Here is a 25,902-nt window from a genome sequence, read left to right as displayed (position 1 = left end):
TTCAGCCCCTTCATCCCAGTGTAATGCAATAGCAATGTAATGTGCAATTAGCATGCTGTGCTGTTTAGACGTTTGTGCAACATTGTTATTTTGGATTCTAGCACCTACCATAGTCAGAAATGTTATTCACAAAATATTTTAAATTTCAAAAATGTACTTTGCAATGTGCAAAGAACAACAGATAACATAAAGTGTATCTCGCTGAATCCGTTTCATTGGTCAACTACATTTTAAGACGTAGGAGAAAAAACAGATTTCAGACAGGTAGTGGACATGCGACTGTTTTAGGCCAAAAACCTAAAAATGATAAGGTACTCTACCTGAAGCCATGGTCCATATCACGATGTCGATAGTGATTTACACCTTGACACCAGAACCGTCGCACACCGAAGAAGCAGTGAAGAACACGGGGTAGCACATTACAAGCATGTGTATCTGCTATCTGTGTTTGTTTGCAGTGTATATTTTGGTTCAGGTGTGATCTTTCTGTCTGTATTCCTCCTCACACACAAATAACAATTGCTACCTAATAGAAAAAAATGAGTGAGAAATGAGTGAGAGGAAGACAGAGAAAGAAAACCTGAGCGCTAGCAAGAGGCCACACGAGAGAGAGAGTGTAGGTGAGTAAACAAACAAAGCTATAAACTATAAATGAAAGTGAAACTGGCAGGCAGAGGAATTACACCAAAACTCTAGCAGTCAGTGTCCAATCTCATTGGTGGCATGGATGCCAAAAGGAAGCGAGGTGCTTTCTGCAAGCATTATGATTATTGTAACTTCTGAACACATTTCAGCTTTCAGCTGTGCTACTCCATCCTTTTCACAGGTTGGTGTGAAGCCATGTACAAGCACAGGCACTGTAGACTACAAATTACCTTCAGCTCAAAAAAGTTTACAATTAGGACATATTAAAATCCTCAGAAGAGATACGTCTCAAAAGCCATTCCCACTCCCTATTGTACATTCAGTCAACCTGAACAAACTGGAACTTTCCTGCATATGGTCTGGCAGTGTGAACAGGTACATGAGGTTTGGAATAAAGCAACATCAATACTATCTGATGTGATAGGATATCTAATCCCTACTGACCCGATTGTTTTGTTACTTAATGATGACTCTAAATTACACCTGCTTGAGAGACAGAGGAAGATTTGGCTAGCCGGCTCAACTGCAACTAAGAAAATGATAGCTCAGCGCTGGATCCCGCCCCCCCTTCCCCTACTCGCTTTGTATAAAACAGTGGTTAGCGTATTTTCTAGACATAGTTATGCTTGAGCTCTCTACAGCGAGAATTAATAAAGCCAAGTCAACAACTATCAACCTATGGAAAAGCACAGCAGCACAAATATCAGACCTGATGACCTCAGCACCACAAGAACTAGAGGAGAGTGACTAGATAAGGTGTGATTTCTGTGGGGTTTTTGTTTTTGTTCTTGTTCAATTTGTGTTTATCTGTTCTATGCACCACTTGACATTACCTGGCACATATTGTGGAATTTGTTCTGGATGATAAATGGTGCTAAAAAATAATGAAAATATCCAGTGCACCAGGGCTGAATGCATGAAGAGCATTATGACAGTAAACACATTAACTTGGTCTGACGGGAAGGCCATGAAGCAGATTGTCTCCTCTGTTCAGTGTGAGTAGGACTGACTTTAAGCCACCAACTATAGCGACTGCATTAAGTGAAGACTGAGGGCACGCCCGCCGATAGGGGGGGACAAACGGGTCTGTTGTCCCGGGCCCAGGGTAGGGGGTGGGCCCATTAAATTATGGAATAATAAAAGAAGAAAAAATTAAAATAGGCCTATTTGTGGAAAAAATATGTAATATTTGAGTTACATAAAAGCTTGTATTTCTTTTCTTCCTAATTGTCCTTGAAATAGTGGTCAAGAACCCCCCACCCCCAACACAAAAATGGTTTGGCCACTGATCAAAATTTGATGTTGTCATTTGTTTTGAAGTTCAGTACGCTTAAAATGTCCGGTCAGCACAAGTCCGGTGCTCAGAAAAGGAAAGAAAAGAGAAGAAGAGAAGAATAAAATAGAGGCCTTAGAGATTTTCTAAACAAATATTTAAAAAAAAGGTGGTGACGGTGAAGCTGGAACTAGTAAAGTCAACGTAGAGGTAAGGTAAGAAACAGCGCAGCCAACATTTACGGGCCTTGTATCGTAACCTAACAGGCCAGCTCTAATGTTAACGTCCATTAGCTTGTCTAAAAGCCGAAGCTACCCCAAAATGTTCCTAAGCTACCCCAAATAATAATATAATGTTTTATTTATATTTCACGAACTGTCAGCTGGAAAAGGCAGAGACAGAGGCTCAACAAGCGCCCGCGTGCACACCTAATGATTGTGGACGAGCGAGGTAGAGAGTGACTGGCGGCATTAAAACAAAGCAGTAAATCAGAGAAATAAAACGTTTTCACAGATTTCTCACTTGAAACGCAACTCTAGCAAGCATCTCACTATCGCTCACGTTATCCACATTCATGTTTAGAAACAACACAAAAGTCGAAAGTTAGACAGCTAAGTACAAAGAGTCGATGAATATGAAGATGATATACCGTCTTGTCTCGTCTCATTGGTGTAAACAGCGTTGCAAGTAGCTGCAGGATTCATCACATCGGGAATCTTTGGTCTGAACTTGCTACTGCACACACAGTGAGTGATACAGAGTGAACAGGAGAGGAGAGGAAGAGCAGAGTAGAGGAACAGGAGAGGAAGAGCAGAGGAGAGGAACAGGAGAGGAGAGGAAGAGCAGAGGAGAGGAAGAGCAAGGGAAAAGGAGAGATCTGGGCGCGGGGGGGGGGGGCATCTAAGATTATCTCGTCCCTGTCAGACTGTCAACTGGCCTGACTGAGGGCACCTTTGTCAGAGACAAAGACACCGTGGTTAATGGCTAATTAAGACCAGTGGCGACAAGGCAGAGAGGAATGTAAAGAAGTCTCAGACTCTGGGTCTCACCAGTGGTGAACAGAGTGTATAGGATCAGACAGAGGGTTTATGAGACAGACAGACAGACAGACAGACAGACAGACAGGGGAAATCTCTACATCTGTCTCATCTTAGACTCTGTTTACCACGGGGACTTCTGCCAGTCGGCTCTCTTCCTTCTTGCCACATTTCTTAATTAGACCACTGTGTCTCTGTCTGAGTCTGTGGCCAAGGTGCCCTCACTCCATGTGCAGTAGGTCCTCTAGTTAGCGGTCAGACCACATCTGTCAAAGCCCATTCAGCGCCCCTCGGAATGTATTAGAGTCCTTAACCATGCTTATACTAAAGGTACAGCAGTACTTCTAAAGCCACACACTGGAAATCATAAGGTAGATCAACATCATGTCACATCCTATCATGGTTCTGTCACTTGAGTTAGATCAGTCGACTTTGCAGTATAAGCTCAATACTTCCCCACATGAAGGTTAGACTGAGGATTCAATCATCTTAATGTTCGGATATAAAGTCATGAATATAGAGTATTGTTTTTTTTAATAAACATCAATTGCATTTCAGAATGGATCGCTTCATCTTCAACACAAACTTCATTTATCTCCCCCCCGCCATCTCGTCAGATGTCTCACTGAATTACGATGCATTCAGGTCCCGTAAAACAAACAAATCACTCCCCTGCCCTCATGTTTCTCTCTAACTACTTGCCTTTCCCCCTGCCCTGCACGCTCTTCCGCTCTGCTTTCAGTATCTTACTCACTCACAAACACGCACACGCACGCACACACACACACACACACACACACACACACACACACACACACACACACACACACACACACACACACACACACACACACACACACTCGCTCTCTCTCTCTCTCCCTGCCAGGGTAAGTTAATGAAATTGCAAATGCCAGGCAGCAATTTAGTCTAGAATCAATCAGTGCAGATGTGATGAGCTTGATTTCATTACATATAAATTGTGATTTAATGTTTGGTTGGGGCATTGTGGTTATTATAGTCAACATTGACGGGGTATGAACATGATCGAAAACGTCAGAGTGTATTACACCGTGCTAAATAAAGAAGCTCTATTTAAAACGTCATCATTAAAAAAAAAATGTAATCATTGTTTTTTGGCCACTTGGGGGCAGCGCAACAAGCTGTATACACAACATTGACTTCCTTATCCAGCAGGCACCATTAGTATTCATCTGGAGTTGCGTTTGTGGCCACCTGATGTATGCAAGTCCAACATTCACTCTCCTTCTAGCTCTGCTTTCTGGTTTTCCACTAACAGAATAACTGGCTGTTTAGCAGCTAAATGTTGTACTATGCTCACCAGCTATTTGCAAACTTTGTCTTTCCTCCATTAGGTAGGTTTGTAAGAGCTTTTAGCTGAAAACACGGTGCTTACTGCGGATAAATGGAAAGGATGCCATTGAGAAAGGTGAAAGTGAATCAAAGCAGTACAAGAAACCACAACAATGAGTGGAAAGATGGTTAAACAGTTGATCATTATCTGTGGGTCCATCCTACAAGCAACCACTTTCCATTGTTATGAAAAAAAAATCAAACAACCATTTTAAAGTGGTCATAGCAGTAGTCCTTTTTCCCAGTTAGGATTAGGTTAATTGCTAGCAAATACTGTTGCTATGGATACCTGCAGTTAAACAGTTGCCCTGAACTACAAGATGTAGATGAGAAAAGTCCTGGGACACCTACCATCTGAAATGATACGTATCAAACTTTACTCCTCATGTCATGAAGTAGACTCCTCAAGTCGTACTCTTGACCATTGACACTTCTTATTTCCCTTGTTCTCTTATCATCTCTTCACTCTAATAAGATGGGCTAAAAATGACTAACAGACGTGTGCCAGTATATGACAATTAACACGACAAGCATGTTTTAACCTTGTAGGCCATTACCCCTGATTTATAGCAACCATTTGCCAACTATGATGCTAAACATGGGAAATGAGTAAGGGCTGAGGCAAACAGTGGTCTACTGTATCGACAGCCTTTCCCTCATCTCCTTTTGACATTTGGAATAGGACCAAAAGAGCTGAACGTTACACAAACTTCATACGTGCTTAAAAGAAGTGTAAGAGTAAGTTGGTAATAAAGGGATACAGGCTCATCCCGTATATAAATCTTTCTCACTAGCCTCTGTTTGACTCATAATTATCTATTCCTCAGTGGTAGCGCACAATTACCCGTTGAAAAATGCTGCATAAGGCATCACTCGCCTGCCTTATCAAAGCCACTGCAGCTGTACAGACAGATAAAGGACAAAAAATAATAAAATAAGTGTTTTTTCACACACGCTGGATTGGCCAGATGAACTACTTGCTGAATTGTTGACCCATGCATCACACAGTATCAAGGCAAGATACTTGCTGATAGAAATAAGGAATGCCAAAACCATGTGGTTTTTTTTATTTATCAGTTCATAAACTTATCATGGAGGGTTTCCTCATCTAACAGATTTGTACACCGAAAGATGGATTAATATTTTAAAGCAGCTTTGGAGAACCCACTCATCCATGTAGTCAAAATAAAACTCAACACGAAAGATGCTTCATCATTTCCACTGACGGTAGGGAGTCCCAGGCTCCAGACACCACGATGTCACATAACATTTGGTGGAAATCTATGTGGCTGTTGCCTTTATTGTTGCAATTAGAGCAAACTTAGCAAGCAAAAACACAATGCATGCCGTCCATGTGACCTGTCTACCTTCCCCAAGCTGTACAGTTGAGACTTGACTAACCTCAGACAATGTGTTTGGCATATAAATGAATCCAATAATGAATACTTATTCATGTGCTCGTTCCTCATTTATGTTATTTGCAGAGCTGTTTCTCTTTCCTGTTAAATATTTAAGATTATGATTGATTCCTTCTTATTATTCTACCAGGAACGATAAGAAACTGTATTATTCATGGTCTTTGGCCAAATGTGCTAAAATTATCAATCTGTAATAATGCAAGCAAACCCTTAAACAATAAAGTACCACATGAACCAAAAGTGATGCCATAGGGTCCCCTTTAAGAAATAAAACTTTGCACGGAACGTGACGTCAGCCTATCTGTCTTCAGAGAACACTTCATTAAGTGTGATAAAGAGTAAGGACAAGCCACATGAAATCACATACAGCAGGAAACTGTTGCTGCACGTTCTCTACTTAAACTTTAAAAGCTTTAGTGCGTAACTTTTTGATATTAATTAACGGCCGTTACATTCAAACCATTGCCAAATGAGTTGATACAAAGCTAATTAAGACTATCAGCTCCACACAACTCTCTCTGTATTTCTCAGTATGACTATGTTCAGAAGATTGTGTCGTCCGGTGACTCTCCCGCACAGAAACTCGAGTGAAGATAATTACCTCTTCTGAAGAGTCCATCATGTTTTTTGGTGGAAAACACCTGCTTATGAAATAAATTTAAGAACTCAATACAAAGCAGTCTTTGATTAAAAAATAAACATTTGGATAGGCTAAAGGTTCTTTGCAGTGCTTTAAAACAATCACCTTCTGTGGCATCACTATGAAAGACCACTTAAGAAACAGCGCAGAAAGTTAAGAAAGTGTGAATGATAGACACACAACCTGCTGTTTGTTTATTAGGTCTGCTATCTAGTGCGGTCGCATTAAGAAAATCAATGAGCTAAATAAAATGATTCAGTAGTGATTGAAGATTCACTAGTTTTCTTCTGGTTTTATAGTCAGCATGTTTTAGCAATTATGCTGCTATCTTTGCTTTACTGATGTTGGATAAACTTACAGGTTTATTTTATCTGTCAGGCAGGTGACTGGAGGCAGATAGGGACAGTTCAATGATTTAATGACCAGTCAAAGATACAAATACGCTTACTTACTTATACAAATAAGCAAAGAAACATGGAAACAAAGAAACTACAAGGATCTGACAACTGAAAAAAGGCAGAACAAGGGGCTGGTATAGACCCAATCACAGGTAAGGAATAACAGTGAGGGCGTCTTGAAAAGTGGAAATGTGTCTGAGGAGAGGGACAGAGAGGCAGAATGGGCAGGGATCCACACAACAACATTAGCAGCCATGCCTGCATTCGCAATTTTGCAGTCGTTGCATATGTGATGCAACTACTGTGTCATTGTGTTTAAAATGATTATCGCCCTGACGTTATGGGTACATAGTACCTAATACATGCATTTATTCTGGGATCTTTCATCTCTGCATGACAGGGCCTTAGACTTGATTTGTGACTTGCTCTCAAGGACTTGTAACCTGACTTGAGACTTATTCTGTACTTCACTGACGTCGATGACTTGGACCTGTTTCAAATGACTTGAGAGTTCCCTTGGACCTCCTCTGAAATATAGCTTTGCCGTTACTCAACAGCTAGTGTGGAATCAATAAAGAACCTTTCAGCTTGCCCTGAAGAACCCTTGTGCAAAGAAAAGGTGCTGGCAAATGTACTGCAAGACAATTGATGGCTTCAAACCACCACCTTTTCTATAAGATGTCTATCTCTTACCCTCCAAAGTAAAGTGAAGGCTCTGAGATTACCAGCAGAACTTGCAGCTTTAAAGTGTTCAGGTTTGCTGTTACCTAAAGTGTTGCTCTATCTGTCTGATAGAGTGACCCTGCCTCAGTGGGTCAGGCACAGCACTACACAACATGACACCCAGCCTTCAGGGGCTGTTGCCTGGTGGGAGGCACAAATCTCTGCTTCATCATTGCATTTCCAACAAGCTGTGTGTGTGTGTTTGTGTGTGTGTGTGTGTGTGTGTGTGTGTGTGTGTGTGTGTGTGTGTGTGTGTGTGTGTGTGTGTGTGTGTTTTTACTGAATGTGAGTAAAGGTTTCGGTCTCAACCATAGCGATCAGTGGGTGTATTGTAAGGATCACAGTGGCGCTGTTGGCTGTCACATTCACATCATCACCATAACATAACATATAAAAATCAGTTACGCAATTGGATACATTTTATAAGCAGAGGTCTGATTTCCTTCAAATCCATTTCTGCCCATAAACATTTTAGTTGCAAATGTTCATGATTTTAATTATTGAACTCCATTGAATGAATCAGAATGAATTAAGAGACAATGATTGCTGTCAACCTTTTGCAATACTAATAATAACTACTATTTTGACCAGTGCAGAATTGCATTGGCAGGCTAAACCGAAGTTTTACAGCAACTTTTCCTGATAACCCTTGGAGGTTCGACCGGAGGTACTGCCATCCGTCGCATGCTACGGCGAGTGCCAACCAATGACGTTGTAAAACCGTGACCCTGCGGAGCAGAAAGGCAAAGAAGGCCTTCCAGGACCTGACAATCTGCAGAGTTATAACAGGCAGGTGTTATTTTATTGTTCACATCATTATGCTTAGCTTGGCTGATAAGAGGTTTTAAGGTAGGTTTTTTTTGCTTCATTTTGACTTCTACTCTAGCGGCCTCCCAGAAAAACTTCCCCGCGCTGACTGCAGCAGATGTGGAGGACCCCACAGTGCCCCCCCCTCACAATATCCTAACAGCCCAGTGTCAAAGGTGGACTCATTCAAGTTTCTGGGCTTTGTGAGATTCACAAAGAGTGGACTGCAGCTGGAGTCATGCTTCAAGAACCACCACGCACAGACGTAAGCAAGACATGGGTTTCAGCTGTCGCATTCCTTGTGTCAAGCCACTCTTGAACAAGACACAGCGTCAGAAGCGTCTCTCCTGGGCTAAAGACAAAAAGGACTGGACTGCTGCTGAGTGGTCCAAAGTTATGTTCTCTGATGAAAGTAAATTTTGCATTTCCTTTGGAAATCAAGGTCCCAGAGTCTGGAGGAAGAGAGGAGAGGCACAGAATCCACGTTGCTTGAAGTCCAGTGTAAAGTTTCCACAGTCAGTGATGGTTTGGGGTGCCATGTCATCTGCTGGTGTTGGTCCACTGTGTTTTCTGAGGTCCAGGGTCAACGCAGCCGTCTACCAGGAAGTTTTAGAGCACTTCATACTTCTTGCTGCTGACCAACTTATGGAGATGCAGATTTCATTTTCCAACAGGACTTGGCACCTGCACACAGTGCCAAAGCTACCAGTACCTGGTTTAAGGACCATGGTATCCCTGTTCTTAATTGGCCAGCAAACTCGCCTGACCTTTACCCTATAGAAAATATCTATGGGGTATTGCGAAGAGGATGATGCGATGCGCCAGACCCAACAATGCAGAAGAGCTGAAGGCCACTATCAGAGCAACCTGGGCTCTCATAACACCTGAGCAGTGCCACAGACTGATCGATCCATGCCACGCCGCATTGCTGCAGTAATTCAGGCAAAAGGAGCCCCAACTAAGTATTGAGTGCTGTACATGCTCATACTTTTCATGTTCATACTTTTCAGTTGGCCAACATTTCTAAAAATCCTTTTTTGTATTGGTCTTAAGTAATATTCTAATTTCCGGCGATACTGAATTTGGGATTTTCATTAGTTGTCAGTTATAATCATCACAATTAAAAGAAATGAACATTTGAAATATATCACTCTGTGTGTGATGAATGAATATAATATACACATTTCACTTTTTGAATGGAATTACTGACATAAATCAACTTTTTCATGATATTCTAATTATATGACCAGCACCTGTATAATAATTCATTCCTGCTCATGCACAGACACTTTAAACTAATAATAAAATTGGTACCACAGTCAAAGGTTAGGGGAATGTAAAAAATAACATTAGGGGAACGTTCTCTAAAGGTTACAACGGTAGGGGAACGTTCTCTAAAGGTTACAACAGTAGGGGAACGTTCCCTAAAGGTTACACCGTTAGGGGGACGTTAGGGGAACGTTCTCTAAAGGTTACAACGTTCTGGGAACAGATGTAACCAAAAACTAACATTCCCTAAACGCCAGGAAAACTTTCCATGGGAACCAAAAACTAACCTTCAGGGAACGTTCTCGCAACCAAAAACGAACGTTCCCAGAACGTTCTGGGAACCAAAAATTGTTACCTGGGCGTTTATATTTCGGCTCCTATGTTAACAGGTTAGAGTTTACACACTGCCTGTGTGACACGTGCATGCTAGATATAGAACCTAGGCCTATTTTTCACGTGTGTTGGAAGCGTTTCCAGGCAAAATAGAATAGGAAAAGATGTTTATATGTCGTTTAGACACGAATACATATTAATAAATGACATGTTGATGTTTGAAAGTCTCTAGCTTTGATATAAATGCAGATATAGGCTAAATGTAATAAAAAATCGATTTTCTAATTTGCACCTGTCAATAGGAACGAAATATTCTGTAGCCTATTTTGCCGTCAATACTGCCAACGTTGTCTTTGCTGTAATCAAATCAGTATATATTTATGTTTAACATGGTATTTAATTTTATCAATGGGAAACATACATGTGTCCAGACAAGGCTAGCAGCAGCAGCAGCGCCGCGTCAGACACATTTCTGGTGTGTAAAGACATAGAAAAATCCACGCAACAGAAACGCCACGCCGCGGCCTTAACCTCCTAGGTTACCACCTTGTGGCCACGCACGCACTAACACTTCAGTCTGATCACTGTAAAAGGGAGCAAACGTAGGGCTGTTACTAGTAGAAATGATTTTTGGAGCGTTTAGGAGTGTACAATGTAGTGCAGTACTGCTATATATATATAAGTCACAAGTACAAATCCGTCTGCTACTTCAGCACCACAGACTCTAACTTGCACAAACCTCAGGCAGATAAAGAATCAATGAGTCAGGCAGACTAACATATTCAACTAAACAACCCCTCTGCCCTTGAACTCTCTCTGGATGGAGAGAGGGGATGGCAGGTTAATAAGGGGCATGCATTGTGCAAACGAGGACTGCATCCCCCCCTCAAATCGCTTACTGAATATAGTGTGGGAAAAATAATAATGTGGAAACAAAACAAAAAGAAGCCAACTGTGTTTGTGTCAGCTGTTTATGTTTGTCAGGAGAGCATATTCAGCATTCTCATGGCAGGAGGCTTGAAGCAGCTCTTTACTTTGTTGGTGCGGTTCTTAATGTTCATGTAAAGTTTCTCTGATGATGAAGGGGAGAACTGACTATTGCTGTAGTGGGAGGTTTGAACTACCCTCTGTAAAGCCTTCTGGGTCAGCGGAGCAGTTGGGATGCTTTTGATGTTGCACATGTAAAAAAAAGGTGTTGAGGGCAGGAGCACATTGCCTTTAGGGTGAGTAGTTGGTGCGCCTTCTTTGCCATTTTCAGTTTCAGTTAATACGTGAGGCAGACCCTGAGCAACTCAAGGCCATGAATACTATCACCGCAGCTCCTCGGAGGTGAAGACTGTTGTGAATGATAGACTGACAATGAATAAGAGTTGTTTAAGTGAAATGTTTATTTGGAAGACATCCTGGGCAAATATGTGTGTGAAAAATATTATTCACTTTGTACCAAAAGTTGGGTGAGTAAGTCTATAGAAGCCCAGTAGCAATGATAGATGATGTATTGACCTATCATTAGGCCCGACAGTGGGTATCACTGACCTAATGTACCTAATGTGAACTTGGATTGGGGAGAGACGATTAAGTCTCAGACCTTCCTCCACAGCGGTGCGGAGGAGGGTCTGGCTAGTTCACCCAGCATCCCGGGATGGGAGAAAAACATGCTCTGCTTTATTGGCATTTCTTCAAACCAATCACAATCGTCATGGACGGCGCCAAGCGCCAGACAGAGCCACGGTGCCGCTGCAAAATAGCCTCGGGAAGGAACTTGTTTTGGTGGAACGTGTACTTTCAAAAGTTGTTTTAGTCGTGCAACAGAAAACTCAGATTGGACAGATAGTCTAGCTAGCTGTCTGGATTTACCCTGCAGAGATCTGAGGAGCAGTTAACCATAATCCTCAAGGCTCTGGATGGCCCTGAAAGGGCTATCTTTCAAAACATGTAATCCCTCATGAGCTTGTACTAGTCTACAAAATATTTCTGTAATCTGGTTTGACTGCCAGGATACAGAAATTGGTTTAAAGGCCATCTCAGCTGCAGCAGACTACCGAAGGATATCGGCCGATCAGCAGTTACGTTTGTCGGGTTTATCAGCAATGTTGCTGCGACGGTAAACTCAGTACAGTCAATGTAGGTGAAGGTTTGGGGGCAGTAAACATTCTTCCGTCTTATCAGTGTATCCCAGATAATGGTGAATAGGAGAACTGGGAGCTGAGTCTGTTGCTCTAAAGAGAGTTTCAACTATTTAACAACTTGTGTTTTTGCACACATAGATCCAAAAGGGTATAAAGGAAAGAAGTCAGAGCCACAAGTAAATCATAATTGAAACTTTATTGACAGTTTGGATTACAAAGTTGTTCTGCATTAAATTCCATTATAGTACAAACCAGGAACAGAAGTAAAAGACCACGCACTAGAGCTGAGGGACAGGGTAGAAAATGAAAAGGGCTACTCAAGCAGACGTGTGACGTGCCGGAGAGCAAAGACAGCTGGGGGCGGAAATAAGAGGGAAAACAACAGCAGAGAATAGTAGATGAGGGAGGAGAGAATTGAATTTATCAAAACAACACAACCCTTCATAGAAGGAGAGAGAATACAGACCTCCAGCAGCTTTACGTAATGCTGCAAAGAATGACTGTCACCATGTGGGAGAGAAGTAGAGTTTTAAAACAGGATGCAACATAACGTATGAATTTATTTCCACATTTGCACCGAAACATGCCAGCTGCTGACATGGTCTCCGAACTGATGAGCTCTTTTCTCAGTTCAGGTGTGACACCAGATATTTCAGCTTAATGAGTGCCTTTACATCACTCTTACAACACTGCAGAAGACACAACGTAGCCCAACTGAATCTGACAACGCTCAAATCAAGACGCTATCATAAATCGAGGATGAACAAAGAATGGCCAAAGAAATCTCCAGGAAATCGGAGAATGATGCACGCTGATTGGCCGAGGTTGCCGTGGCCAGTAGGAAGCCATGCCCTATCTTTAGGAATTGGGAGATTGGAAGGTCTTGGAGGTGGCAAGCATGGCTCGCACTCTGGCCATCAGATCCTGAAAACAGAGAAGACAAAAAGAGAAAGAGGGGGATGAGTTTAACGTGCTACAGATCTCACATATTTATGGGTCTTTGGATAACTAAATATTAACTTAAAGCGAGATCTATAACAACACCGTTGAATGGGGTGTTACAGCAACCGGCAGCATGATGAGGGCTTGAAGGACATTTATATCAGACTGTGTGTGTTGTTGAAGCTAGCAGTGGCTCTAAATCCTGCACCAATACATTTACTCTGCTTTGGTTGGACTTAAACCCATCTCTCCAACTCCAATAAAGAACTGCTATGAAAATTCCAATTGATCTACAATAAACAACTAACCTGGGGACCAAAACATTGGATGAAATGCAGTGAGCAAATTATCTTATTTTGAAGTAATTGATGAAGAAACATTCATTGTATTATTACTATTAAATTAAATTACTCCCTGTAGTGTGAAAGAGCTTCTAGTAATGCTGTTCCAACTGGGAATCAACTCCCCACTCTGCAGCTTTCAGATGCTTTTAGCTTATTGTTTTGGTTTTACCACCATGAGCCACCCCCGAGGGTTTATATCCTGTTCAAAACTTGTTTTGGAGTGTGCGTCCTGCCCTCGAGCTGTCAGGAATTCCTTAATACATTTTATATGTATATATGATTTATGTTATGTACAGGGTGATACCTGTAAGTGGTGAGAATCAGATGCGTCACCTCCGCCTCATATCGTCAAAATATCTAGTCACCTGACCCTCTACCTCAGCAGCTGACCTACTCAGTGGTCAAAACTAAATGTATAATGTTAACAGGTTAATAGGAAAAACATTTTTTTTTTTTTTGTAGATAAAAGGGTCTAAACAGAGGAATATATAAAGTAGATTGTAGCAAGTAGGGCGCTGCCAACATGGCAATTTCCATTCCTTCCCTCTTCAGGTAGAAATGTTAATTTTACTGACTAGGGGGCAAATCCTTGCATTGCTGAATAGGAAGTGTTAATTTGCATCCCAAGTGTGATCCATACACGCATGGACAAATATCCACTCTTGAGCTCTTCTGACAGACAAGACAAATTAACAGCTGTAACCACAGAGGGACGGAGCTGTCATATCAAATCCCTTAAAAGGCTGTGGCTCTCTAAACCCTGGTGTATCTGAATATACACAATCAAAGAAGTGTTCCACGGATGTGACAAACAAACAATGCTCCAAATTATTAACAACTGAATGGAAAGTTGTTCAAACGACAGTTGCGTTTTTGTCTTGGCAAATGAAAGTGCAGTATAAATTGCATTACATCAATAGATCAGCACAAGTCACATTACAGTACAGCTGTCACACACGGGGAAAAGCCAGCTCTGGTTACATAATACATTTTTTTAGATTATTTTTGGGGCTTTTTCCACCTTTATTTGACAGGACAGCTAGGTGAGAAAGGGGGGAGAGAGAGGGGAAAGACATGCAGGAAATTGTCACAGGTCGGATTTGAACACTGGACCTCTGCGTCGAGGCATAAACCTCTCAGTATATGTGCGCCTTCTCTACCAGTGAACCAACCCGGCCACAAGAAACAACATACAGCTTCTATTGCATCACTGCAAGTTAGCAGTAAAATATTTAAGTGTGATGGAAACTCTTACTGAGAACTTAACTAGCCTTAGTCCAGGCTCAAATTACAGAACTTTTAGAATATTTTAAAGCAGATTGCATCACATACACAAGACGATTTGCTGCACACAGATTTGCGTCTAACTGCAAACATACCCACACTGCAAAGGTAAACAACACTATAATATACTGTAATATCTCGAGGGAGCTATGCAACGTCTTCAGTTTTGTCTTCATCTCACACAGCAATTCACACACCTCCCTGTGTTCTCCACAACTTTTTGCTTTATCTGCTATCATGCTTGAAGACAGCTTACAGTAGATTGGACCTAGCCTTTCCGTTATCTTAACTTTTAAAAAGAAAGTAAAAACACACAATGTTCTACATCAAAAATGAATTTCAAAAACAAAATACTACAATGTTAAAAAAAAGACCCAACGCAGGTCTAAAAGCTACTCTCAAACGGAGTAACACACAGCAAATGTAAAGCAGAGGAGAGGAGACAGAAGATGGAGGAACAAAGGCAAACAGGAGGAGAGACGGGTTTGACGGGTTGAGGCGAATAGCAACCAGGCACCCTCAGGGAAGAGGAGACCATTAGGCAGATGAGAATGTGCTGAATTATTCAATATGGGTTTGTAAAACATCACAGATGGGGTATAAGTAGTTAGTGGTTGTGAATCTGTGCATGTTGCAGCAGCAGCAAACAGCATGTTTTCACGAGTTTGCTTGTGTGCGTATGTTGAGATGAAGGCAGGACAAGAAGTTGCGTTTGATTATGTGAGAAAGAAATACAATGTTTTTGTTGAAGCATCAAGAGATGTGAAATGTGTTGTTTTGGATCTGTGGTGCATGTGGGGATTAAACACCAGACACACACACACCCACACAAACACACACGACCATGGCCAGAGGAGAGAAAACGTTCAAAATTCTGTGCAAGTATTACCAGTGTCCACAGAATAGTCACTGTTGCCTCTCCAGTCACACCCTATTGACCCCCATTAATTCGAGTCCCAATGCTTCTTGGATTCTGGCCTAGACTCTACATTCAACACAGGTTTTTATACGTCCAGTGCTGAATAAGAAAGTTACTAAATATCTCAGAGGCTACAGTTCACATTTAAGGTCTATACATACACACCGGGCCCTGCTCTCTACCTTTAACGCATGTAGTTGCACACAGGTGGCATGAGAATCAATACTCAACAAATATTGCATTAGATTATGCAAGCAGAAATGAAACTGAAATTTCAGCATCATTTATCAAAGATGGTGATCTAAGATGAAAATGTAAATAAGCACATATGATTTAAGAGGTGAGACAGTTACTGGGATGTCTTTCATCTTGGAAGTGATTTAAGGCTTTTGACAAATCAAGGGTAATTTATTTTGAAATTAGTCTGCGGGGATGCTTCCACAGCAGTCAAAATCAACTGAATGAACTGTATACACCATATTGCTCTGAAGTGTTGGTGGAGAGAGGCAAATAATAAAAAAAATAAAAAAGTAAATTGAAGAGAAAACAGCGTGTGACCGTTTTGTCTTGATGATAACTGATTGGAGTTCAAATTGGCTTGTACAAACAGCACTTTGGAGCCTTTTTGCTCATTTAGGAGAAAGCAGTGACACAGAGTTCCTATTTCTTTTTTTCTTTTTTTAAATCAATCTAGTGATATGCACACTTTTCTTCCTGTCATCTATTCAGCTTATAGCTTTACGCCTATCATTCAACACATTTTTCCCTTCAGAACTGGTGTGTGTGTGCATGCATTTGATTAAGGTGCACTTCTGAAAGCAGCATGATCAACAGCCATAAATTGGACATTGTCATTTTAAACAGGGTGGAACAGGGAGAATGTGCCCTAGGGTCCGGCCCATCCCTTAGCTACATTTAATATTTCACAGATGTGGCACGTACAATACACGATGCATTGTCCTTCTGACAGTTGGTCCAACTGTGAGAAAGTGGCTGCATGCAGAGCCTGGAGTTTGATTGCTGCAATGTTATGGATGGAAGTGGCTATGCTTTCCTTAAAGGCCCGGACACACAGAGCCGATAATCGGCCGTTGGACAGTCTGGCGAGGTCAGTGACTCGAGTCTGTTTGGTGTGTTCCGTGCCGTCGTCCGTCCGAGGGGCCGTCGGCCTTCATTTTGGCTGATTTGACATGTATAATCGGCGGGGCGGGCACTGCTGGCAGTCGGACTCAAATGAGCCATCTGATTGGTAGAGTGCTAACCCGGAAACGGGGAGCGGAGGAGCGTGACTAGAGTCTCTCAAAATCTGACGAAAATCTTTTAAACTGACCTTTGTTGATCTGAAATGAAGACAGATTCAGCAACTGCATGGCCTATTTCTCGATTAACATGTTTTCAGAAACACGTTTCAGTGAACAATTTTAGTACAATATGAGATCGTGAACAAGCCGCCATGACAGTCTGTCTTTGAATTTTCCGGATAAACCAGACCCACGTGACGTGTTCATCCAATCAGCTGCCGTTTTTCATTTTTGGACGACAATACAGATTAGCACCGCCTGCTGTTATTACGTCTCGTCGCTTTGGTGTGTTCCGAGGCAGTTTTTTGACCAACTCGGGGAGACTGATCAGTCCAACTGCCTTTTCTGCCGAGGGTTGGCCGTCTGGTCTGTGTGTCTGCAGCTTTACACTCAACGGGAGACCGTGGCTTCTGTGAGCTGCTGACGACAATGGTAGTTATCAAGTCAATAACATCATCCCTTTAGTGTTTTTCTTAAACCTGCAATAACTGATTTTATGGCCACTTGGGGGCAGCAGAAACAAGTTGTGAACACAACGCTGACATATATCCCCTTTTGAGTAGATATGGCGAACATGTTAGCAAACAGTTGCTTATTTACACATCCTGCAGTTACAGAGCAACTTTAGCATTCAATTGGAATTGCGTTTCTGGCCACCTGACGTATGAAAGTCCAACATTCACTCACTTTTAGCTCTGTTTTTGGTGTTTACCAATTTGAGAAGAATATCTGGCTGTGTAGCCGCTAAGTGCTCCACTTTGTTCACCGGCTAGTCGCTAACTGTGGCTGTCTGCCGTTTTGGTGATTGCAGTAGACATACAATAAAAAAATAAAAATAAATAAAAGAAAATTAGATTTTTGGAATTATTTGAATCGATTTTGAATCGGTAGAGCTTGAATCGCGATTCAAATGTGAATCGATTTTTTTTGCACACCCCTACTAAGCAGGTACAAGCAGATTGAGGTGATAATTCTCTGTAGGTTCATCAATACGAGTGACCTCCTTCACACTGTCATTTGATATTTGTTTTTATATGAAAATTCATATCGGGTTGACAACTGTGGTTTCAAAAGGTCAATGATTAACTGCCAAGCTCAAATTTACTAAGGATGTTTTACTGCAGGTGCAATGTGTTCCTCATATTGACATACAAGCTATAGCTTTAGCACCTGTGTGGCAGAAAATGACTTTCACAGTCACAGTTTGGCTAATCTACAAGATGCAGATCAGAAATATGTACCGCTAGACCAATTCTTAATCTAAAGATAAGACAGATAGTTCTTCAAGGTTCAAACAAATTAAGCTTAATAAAATATAAGGCATGGATGTGTTGTACAAACATATGATGAAGCGGAATGTGTAGATAGAATACATGCACAATACAATAAATTCAAGTAACATTTCCTTCCAAGAAGGCCCTAGTCAAAAACCAGGCAGCACTTTCCGTCCCTCTTTGCATGATGGAAAAACACTCAGTACTTGTATTTGGTAGGCTGTAAAGTTCAGCAAAGGACATATTTGGGATAAAAGCAATGAACAATACCTGTGTTATTTTGGACTGAACAGAGGATACTATGGATGAGGCCACTGCCTTGTCTTTCTCCAGAGAACCACCCCTGTAGAGAGAATGGAGGGAGAGAGACAAAGAAGAGAGAAAGATGGAGAAAAAAGAGAGAAAACCAATCATGTTAACAGCAGAAGCTATACAATATTCATATCATCTTCTAAAATGTTCAAAGTTGGACAGACATCAAGGGCTGTAGAAGAGGGAAGAGAAAGAGGAATGGTATGTGACCTGAAAAAAATAAATAAAAATAATTCCACCCTGAGCCAAAACTACACATGGACAACGTCAGACAGCAAAAGTGCCAAAATCGGAGGCCTCAGATTCAGCTTAAAGCCAAAGCTTTCAATCTCTCTACTGTCTAACATTTCATAATTCATCAAGAGATTTTTAAAATAGAAAAAGTAATGTGCATCAAGTTGATTCAACATGGGTGACAAGAAACTGCAGAACAGACTGCTGCTGCTGATGTTATGGAGTTTTACAACTTTGGTCCAGTGAAAATGTTTGGACAATTTGATAATCTGTGTATGCCAGTAAATCTTGGGTATTACACCCTTTTAAATACACAATTTGGGATTAAGATGGTACACTGCTCTAGATCCATCCAACAAGAAAAACAAGCCAATGACCTTCTGGAATGATTCTGCTTATGTGACCTCTCTAATAATTGTGCTCTCTGAAAATTCCAAAGAATAAAAGAAATAAAAGCATTCTGGCCTTGACAAAGGGCATCGCCTGGCTGATATGCTGGTGGTGTCAGACAAAAAAAAGCTTTTAAAAGCATGAAACTGTGGTTAAGGAAATACCTTAGCTATAAGCAAACTGTCCCTGCACAAAAAGATGCTTTTATGTTTGTACAAGCAAAACAAGTTTCCATTTTTATGGCATGTCATCATTCAGAAATGTATTTGGGGAAAACATCAGTTATTTAAAAGTTCTAGGTTCCACAAATGGAAGATTCACAAACACACCTTCTGCTACCTAGTTGCTAAACATTTCCTTGAATGAGTTCCACAAATGAACATTAAAAAAATGCATTGGTATTGATTTACCAACCACATAAAATGGCTCCTCAAAATCTAACAGCTTGTATTTGGAAACTTCGGGAGAGAATAATGGATAAACAGAGAAAGGATGATGCATATCATTCATCCGTAAATTACGGAGGTAAATGAAGATCTTTCATCTTTCATAACATCTGACAACTGCCATTGCAGTTTCTTTCACATTCTTGTGAGCTTTTAGTTAATGATCCTTCCAGAATTATTTCCCTCTTACAGGGAATGAAAAGTAATATATATGAGAATGATGACCAAAACCATGGAAACTATGAAAGTCCCTGGTGGTTAACGAACAGAATTTTCATTGTATAAGATGCGGCAGGGCTATTGGATTGCATTGCATTTGGCCTACAGGTGTTTCCATTTTTGTGGTCACTCAGTGTGTGTAAGTGATTTACAAAAGCTAATGCATAACATTAAGATGAGATCTGGTGCACACGGTCTATAGTAAGAGCTTTTAATAAGGTGCAGCAACTGACGTTGTTTGGAGGCATTATACACTGTATGACTGGCATGGACCAAAAAAAGAGATATGCATCAAGACAGAAGTTACCTATGGCCAGTTAATAGAAAATGATTTGGCAAATGTTTGGCTACTCCTGTCGAGATGAACTTGAAAAAAGAAAAGATGTGGTCCTTCGCTCTACTGATAAAGGAGGGTCTAATGTTATTATGCCACCTTAATATGATAATGGTATCAACAGCCTTTTGTCTGACACCTGACATCAATACATAAATCCCTCCAAATTCCTCCTTTGAGCACTATATTATTAGCCTATATTAATGGAACCTCACTCACTTGTATCCCTCCCGCTTGTTTTTTTTAAAGATTATTTTTTGGGCATTTTCGGCCTTTATTTTTGACAGGACAGCTGAAGACATGAAAGGAGAGAGAGAGGGGGAATGACATGCAGCAAAGAGCTGCAGGTCGGAGTCGAACCCGGGCCCGCTGCGTCAAGGAGTAAACCTCTATATATGGGCGCCTGCTCTACCAACTGAGTTATATGGGCGCCCTCATCACATCATCTTTATAAACCCCTGGCTAATACTCCCAAGGATCTTTGGTCAACCTTGACTGAGATTATTCTCTCCATGTAATTCCTCTTCAGGAAATATTTCTTGCAGTCATGACACACAGCCATGTGAAGTTCCTTTGCCACCTCATACTCTTGCCTTGTAATGGGTTTGTGGGGAGAAACATTCATTTTCAATCCTGCATATCCATTCCTGTCTACAAATTGCTTTAAGAGATAGTCAGGTTTTGGGTGTCAGTACTTGTTTGTTTTTTTTTCAGACTGAAAACCAACATCTTTCGAAAAACCAAGCAGCAAAAACACGCTCCTCAGAGTCTACAGTAATCACTCACGGAACCTCATTCAAAACATTCCTATAGGACAATTTCTCGGGCTACGCTGACACTGTAGTGAGGATGATGATGAACTAAAGGAATGCTATTACATATATAGAGTCAGCCTATCAGAGAGCAATGAGCACAGATAGACATTCCCTGTTTTGACAAAAAGCTCAAACTTCCAGCATCTGTGCAGATAAAACAAACAATACTTAGACATTGGCACGTCCTACAAAAAGGTTCCTTTTACGAGGGATATCTTTTCCGAACCCCCAGTAACTTCACTCAGACGTGCACCCAACCTCTGTTGTCCCCTTGGATATCATTTCCTCCTGTTGGCTTTTATCGTGTGCTCACTGCACTTACTCCACTGATTCAAAGGGGCTTGCGCACCCACGCACTGGGAAGAAATTTTAAATCCAGTCGTTAAGCGGCAGTAGCACTCATGTTATCTATACACTGAAATGTCCCTGCAGTATGGTGTATACCGGCCAAACTAAACAAGCTCTAAAACTGAGGACTGCCAAATGTAATGTAAGAATTTTGAGAATGTGAATATGAATGTTCTGAGACTCTTTCACCTAATGCATGACATATCAGTGACATTTAGGCACCTACAAATCGATTGTACTGAAATGCATTTCCAATAGAACATCTGACACTGCTGCTCTGGCGAAGTTAATTGCTTCAATATGTGAAAAGATTTTAGAGCTGCATGAATTTACATTGACATTTGCTTGCAGTGATTTGACCCAATGCAATATGAAGGGCAGTGTGTCTATGTTCCTTTGCAGCAGCCTGTTAACTTTCAAGCTTTCTTATGATCTTTGCTGGAGTGATGACGAGCTCTACTTCAGTCCCCTACTCATCACCTCCTCGGTTCGCTCACCATTCAACATTGTACAAAAAGTCTCTGCACACAGCTCCTTTCTTTAAAGTGTGCTGCTGGATTAGGTAAAATAAAATAAAATAATGATGCAAAATGAATGAATTACACCAACCACTTTCAGTAAACTGGGTACCGTTTCAGTTGTCATGTTTAACACATGACTCATTTCTTTGTTGGTGCATACAAAAGGAATGATTCGCTCGTGCTGCAAATGGCTTGCCCTACTTCAGCTCCCACTGTACACTGGACATATGTTCTGTTTGGGAACAGAGAGGGAGGGGAAGGTAGGGAGTGATTTAACTGCAAGTTCATTTAGCATTTTGTCCATGTAGCCCTACATTTTGTCCTCTAATATTCAGAAGTTAATGTATGCCGCTTTAATTGTTTCTTTGTTGGACATATTTTAAAACAGCAAACAAACAACCCCAAGACCTTAGAAGGGATTGTGTCCGTTGCCAAGAAGGCCTTTGTGCCTTACATCCTCGAAGCTGAAAGATGTTGGGCTCTAAGCCTTTATATTACTGGCTCTTTAGATTTAATACTTAAGTCTCTCCCATTCATATCGGATTTAGAATTTCTTGGACACCACGAACAAGGCCCGAGTTTTGTTTTACCCACTGGAGTTTCATTTTCACAAAGCTAGTATTACAGTAGTAATCAACACATCTTTTTGGATGATACTACTGTCTAATGATGGCATTTAATTAAAGGACTACATAAATGGATTTCATTCTAAAGCAGTATCCGGAATTCTGGATGGGAAAGCAGCGCATTAATGATCCAGCGTATACAATAATTGACTGGTTGCTAAGCTCCAATACTCCTTAGTTACGGCTGCTACACCTGACAACCATTCCATTTTGGCAAACAGCAAATATGCAGTGTTCAAAGGCGGTAACAGATTTAGCCCTCAGAATTCTTTTTTATTTCTCTTGTCATTTCTTGAAACAATGGGTGCTTGATTTCAGACGGGGGTAGATAATAGTAGGGTTCTCATTGCTAGCCGGCGACTATCCGACAATTGGGATGACAACTTTCGCTGGCAGATCTTTTTAGCTGTAGCTAACTATTCATATTCATATTTAACACTATGTTTCACTTGAATTCTTTTAGGTTGAGGACAAATATTTGATAATGTATCTCTATCACGGGTAACAAGTTTGGCTGGAGTTGTGGAGAAATCCAAAGCTTGACAGGCCTGCTGTGCCTAGTTAAGGTTGGTAAACATGATAGGACAATCATTGTTCAGGGGAGGGGTTAACGAAAGGTCAATTCTTTAGACTCAATTACAGAAATAACAGAATGAACTATTAGAAGCGCTGTTTGTTTCATGAGACACGGAAGCTTCACAGACCTGAAGGCAACAATTTACTGGTCTATATAAGACACATTTAAAGGCAAAAGGAGTATAATTATATATATCATCTAAGTCGTCGGCTTTAAGTCCTCCCAAACAACCTTTTATTTCTTTAAGGTAGTTACACACCAACCAGACGGCCGACCGTCGGCAGAAAAGGCAGTCGGACTGATCAGTCGGGTCCCTGAGGTCCAAAAAGTGCCTCAGAACACACTGAATAGACGCCGACTTGAGCATACGCTCTGCGCGAAACGTAATACGTCTCCATAGCAGCAGGCGGCGCTGCTCTGTATTGTTTCCATTAACAGTCCGATTGTTTCGCAGAAAATGAAAACCGGCAGCTGATAGGACGAACGCGTCACGTGGGTCTTTTTTCTCCGGAAATTCACAGCCAGACTGTCATGGCGGCTTGTTCAGAATACGATCTCATATTGTACTAAAATACTTCGCCGAAACGTGTTTCTGAAAACATTTTAAGCGAGAAATAGGCCATGCAGTTGCTGAATCTGTCTTCATTTCAGATTGACAAAGGTTAGTTTAAAAGATTTTCGTCAGATTTTGAGAGGCTCATCCGCTCGCCATTTCCGGGTGAGTCCCGACTGCCCCGTCTCCGACTGAACATGTCGGGTCGGCCTAAAATGAAGGCCGACGGCTCCTCGGACGGATGACGGCACGGAACACACCAAACAGACTCGAGTCACCGACCTCGCCAAACGGTCCGATGGCCAATAATCGGCTCTGTGCGTCACCGCCCTTAGTGAACAGACTTTCAGTAATAACTGGGAAAGCAATCTAAGTGCTTAGCTGTTTGATTGACAGGCTTGTAGGGGGTTACCTGGAGTGAGCCAGGCTGGAGGCGGGGCTAGCTGATGGGGACAAAACTCTGCTGGGTGAGGAATATGGGGAGAAAGAGGAACCCACAATTTGCAGCTGTCCTGAGGATGACAAGGAGCTCCTCCTTTTGTCAGGAGGGGACCTGGGAGACAAAAGTAAAAAGAGAAGAGCAGGAACTAAAACATTTCAGATTCAGGCAGTAACACAACACAATACACAATATATCAAGGGAGTGGGATACTGTCTGAAGGCAGCCCTTGTGTATTCAGCAACGCCCTACTTTAAATTCATGCAAGTGCAAGCTGTCCGTTGCAGTTTCCATCAGTGGTTGTTTGGGAATTAAGTGTCTGTCTTGTAGGTATGTTGGCTAAATCTACTCTTAAAGACACAATCTAAAACATTGCTCAGTGTATAGCAGATATACACACCGTATTATCAAGACCGAACACCTTATTGTGGAAGTGTCTGTCTTGACAGGTGTAATAAGTATTGTTTTCAGTGATAAAATAAACACAGCTGTACGTGGAGACGCGATTCTTCGTCCCAACACAGACTAATGACACATGCTGTTAGGTCTACCTGGATCGGGAATGCCCCCTGGGCAGGCTGCAGCTGCTGCTGGGATGATGGCGCTCCCGCTCTCTCTCTTCACGTCTCCTCTCCGATGAGGGGCCCCTCCTGTCCCTTCTCCCCGGGGAGTGTGAGCGGGATCTGGCCAGACAGGAGGACAAAGAAAGTGTAAGATGGGGAGAAGCCATTCAATCACACAAGACGGAGCATGGTAGATGAGGTGATGCATTTGAAATGAAGAGCAAGAACAGAGGAGTGTGAAAAGAGAGTGATAAGACAGTCAGCCGGCTAATTTTCCAGCTATAGTCCTTTGGCCAGATGATTTTAGACCAGAGCAGCAGGAAGCAGCAAGATATTAGTGCAGCCTAATCTATACAGACAAAAGTCAAAAAGACACCATACAGACAGCTAAAACAACAGAAAAGCTTTCTCAGTTTGCCATGCAGTGCCACAGGAAGCATCCAAACCCCAGAACAGCTACACATCAAACAGTATCCACCTTCAGTATAAGAAGCCATGCAAACATCAGAACACATTCAAGTAACATAGACCTAACCCATCTTCTAACACCTATTACATATTATATCACATGGACTCTAAATATGTAAATACTGTTTTTCTAAACTAGTCTGAAAAGAAATCAGTATTAAATATTCATGGATAATATAAGATTAATTCACTTTTTGCATACAGAGTAGGACTAGATTAACTCTCTGCACTGGCTAGTATGCAGAGCATGCATGTCATTTACAGACATGAAATAGCAAGGTTAGAGAAGGAAATTATACCCCTTATCTGAAAACACAGCCAGAAAGGAAAGGACAGCCAAGTTAACTTCAGCCTGTGCTGGGGTGGCTAAACAAAGCTGCCTGGTCAATATTTGCCTCTTTGACGGATAAACAGCACAAAAAAAGCAGCTCAACTCTGCCAATGATCACTTCCTCTCAACCCCTCACTCTTGAGTTAATTCTTTAAATGTTCTTGCTCATACATTCTTTTATTTCTCCCTTTTTCTTCATTCTTCATCTTTTGCCCCTGCAACTGTTTCTTTCATTCACTTCACATTTACCCTTTTTTTATCCTCTTAAAAAAAGTATGAAAAGAGAAAGAAGGGATAACAGGAAATAGAGAGACAATAGTATACATTATTTTCTGTTCATGTGAATGTGGGTGCAGTGTGCCAAGCACTAAAGGTTCAGCTGAAGTGTTCTCAGCCGGTCACATACATGTCTGATACCTTTAACAGTAGCTGTACCAATCACAGCTTCTCCAACTGGGTAAGTATCTAGCCAGAATAACATTGTTTCTTGACTCATCATGGTCTTTTCCCAGTTACAAAACAAGTTCAAAGAAGGCAGATCAGTTCAGATCTTTATTGTCCCACAAAAGGAATTTCTTTCTGCAGCAAAAGCAGCATACAACAATGCAATAGAAGACAT

At 41.4% G+C, this 25,902-nt stretch overlaps 1 protein-coding gene across 2 annotated transcripts in view; it reads right to left on the bottom strand.

Annotated features, from left to right (window-relative positions):
• Nucleotides 1-12,220: 12,220 nt before the first annotated feature.
• The window catches only part of sfswap (splicing factor SWAP), a 59,556-nt gene continuing 45,874 nt past the window's right edge, over nucleotides 12,221-25,902 (bottom strand). For both annotated transcript variants that reach the window (XM_078271114.1, XM_078271115.1), the window contains exons 16-19: nucleotides 24,473-24,604; nucleotides 23,895-24,035; nucleotides 18,378-18,450; nucleotides 12,221-12,967 (exon numbers count right to left, since the gene is read on the bottom strand). In XM_078271114.1, coding sequence (XP_078127240.1) covers nucleotides 12,902-12,967; nucleotides 18,378-18,450; nucleotides 23,895-24,035; nucleotides 24,473-24,604 — 412 coding nt within the window. In that variant the 3' untranslated portion in view covers nucleotides 12,221-12,901. The remainder of the gene's footprint in view (nucleotides 12,968-18,377; nucleotides 18,451-23,894; nucleotides 24,036-24,472; nucleotides 24,605-25,902) is intronic.

This window comes from Sander vitreus, chromosome 16 (assembly GCF_031162955.1).
Source record: "Sander vitreus isolate 19-12246 chromosome 16, sanVit1, whole genome shotgun sequence".
Taxonomy (NCBI): domain Eukaryota; kingdom Metazoa; phylum Chordata; class Actinopteri; order Perciformes; family Percidae; genus Sander; species Sander vitreus.
Note: the sequence above shows the minus strand (reverse complement) of the source record. Positions and strands in the feature narration are given on the sequence as shown.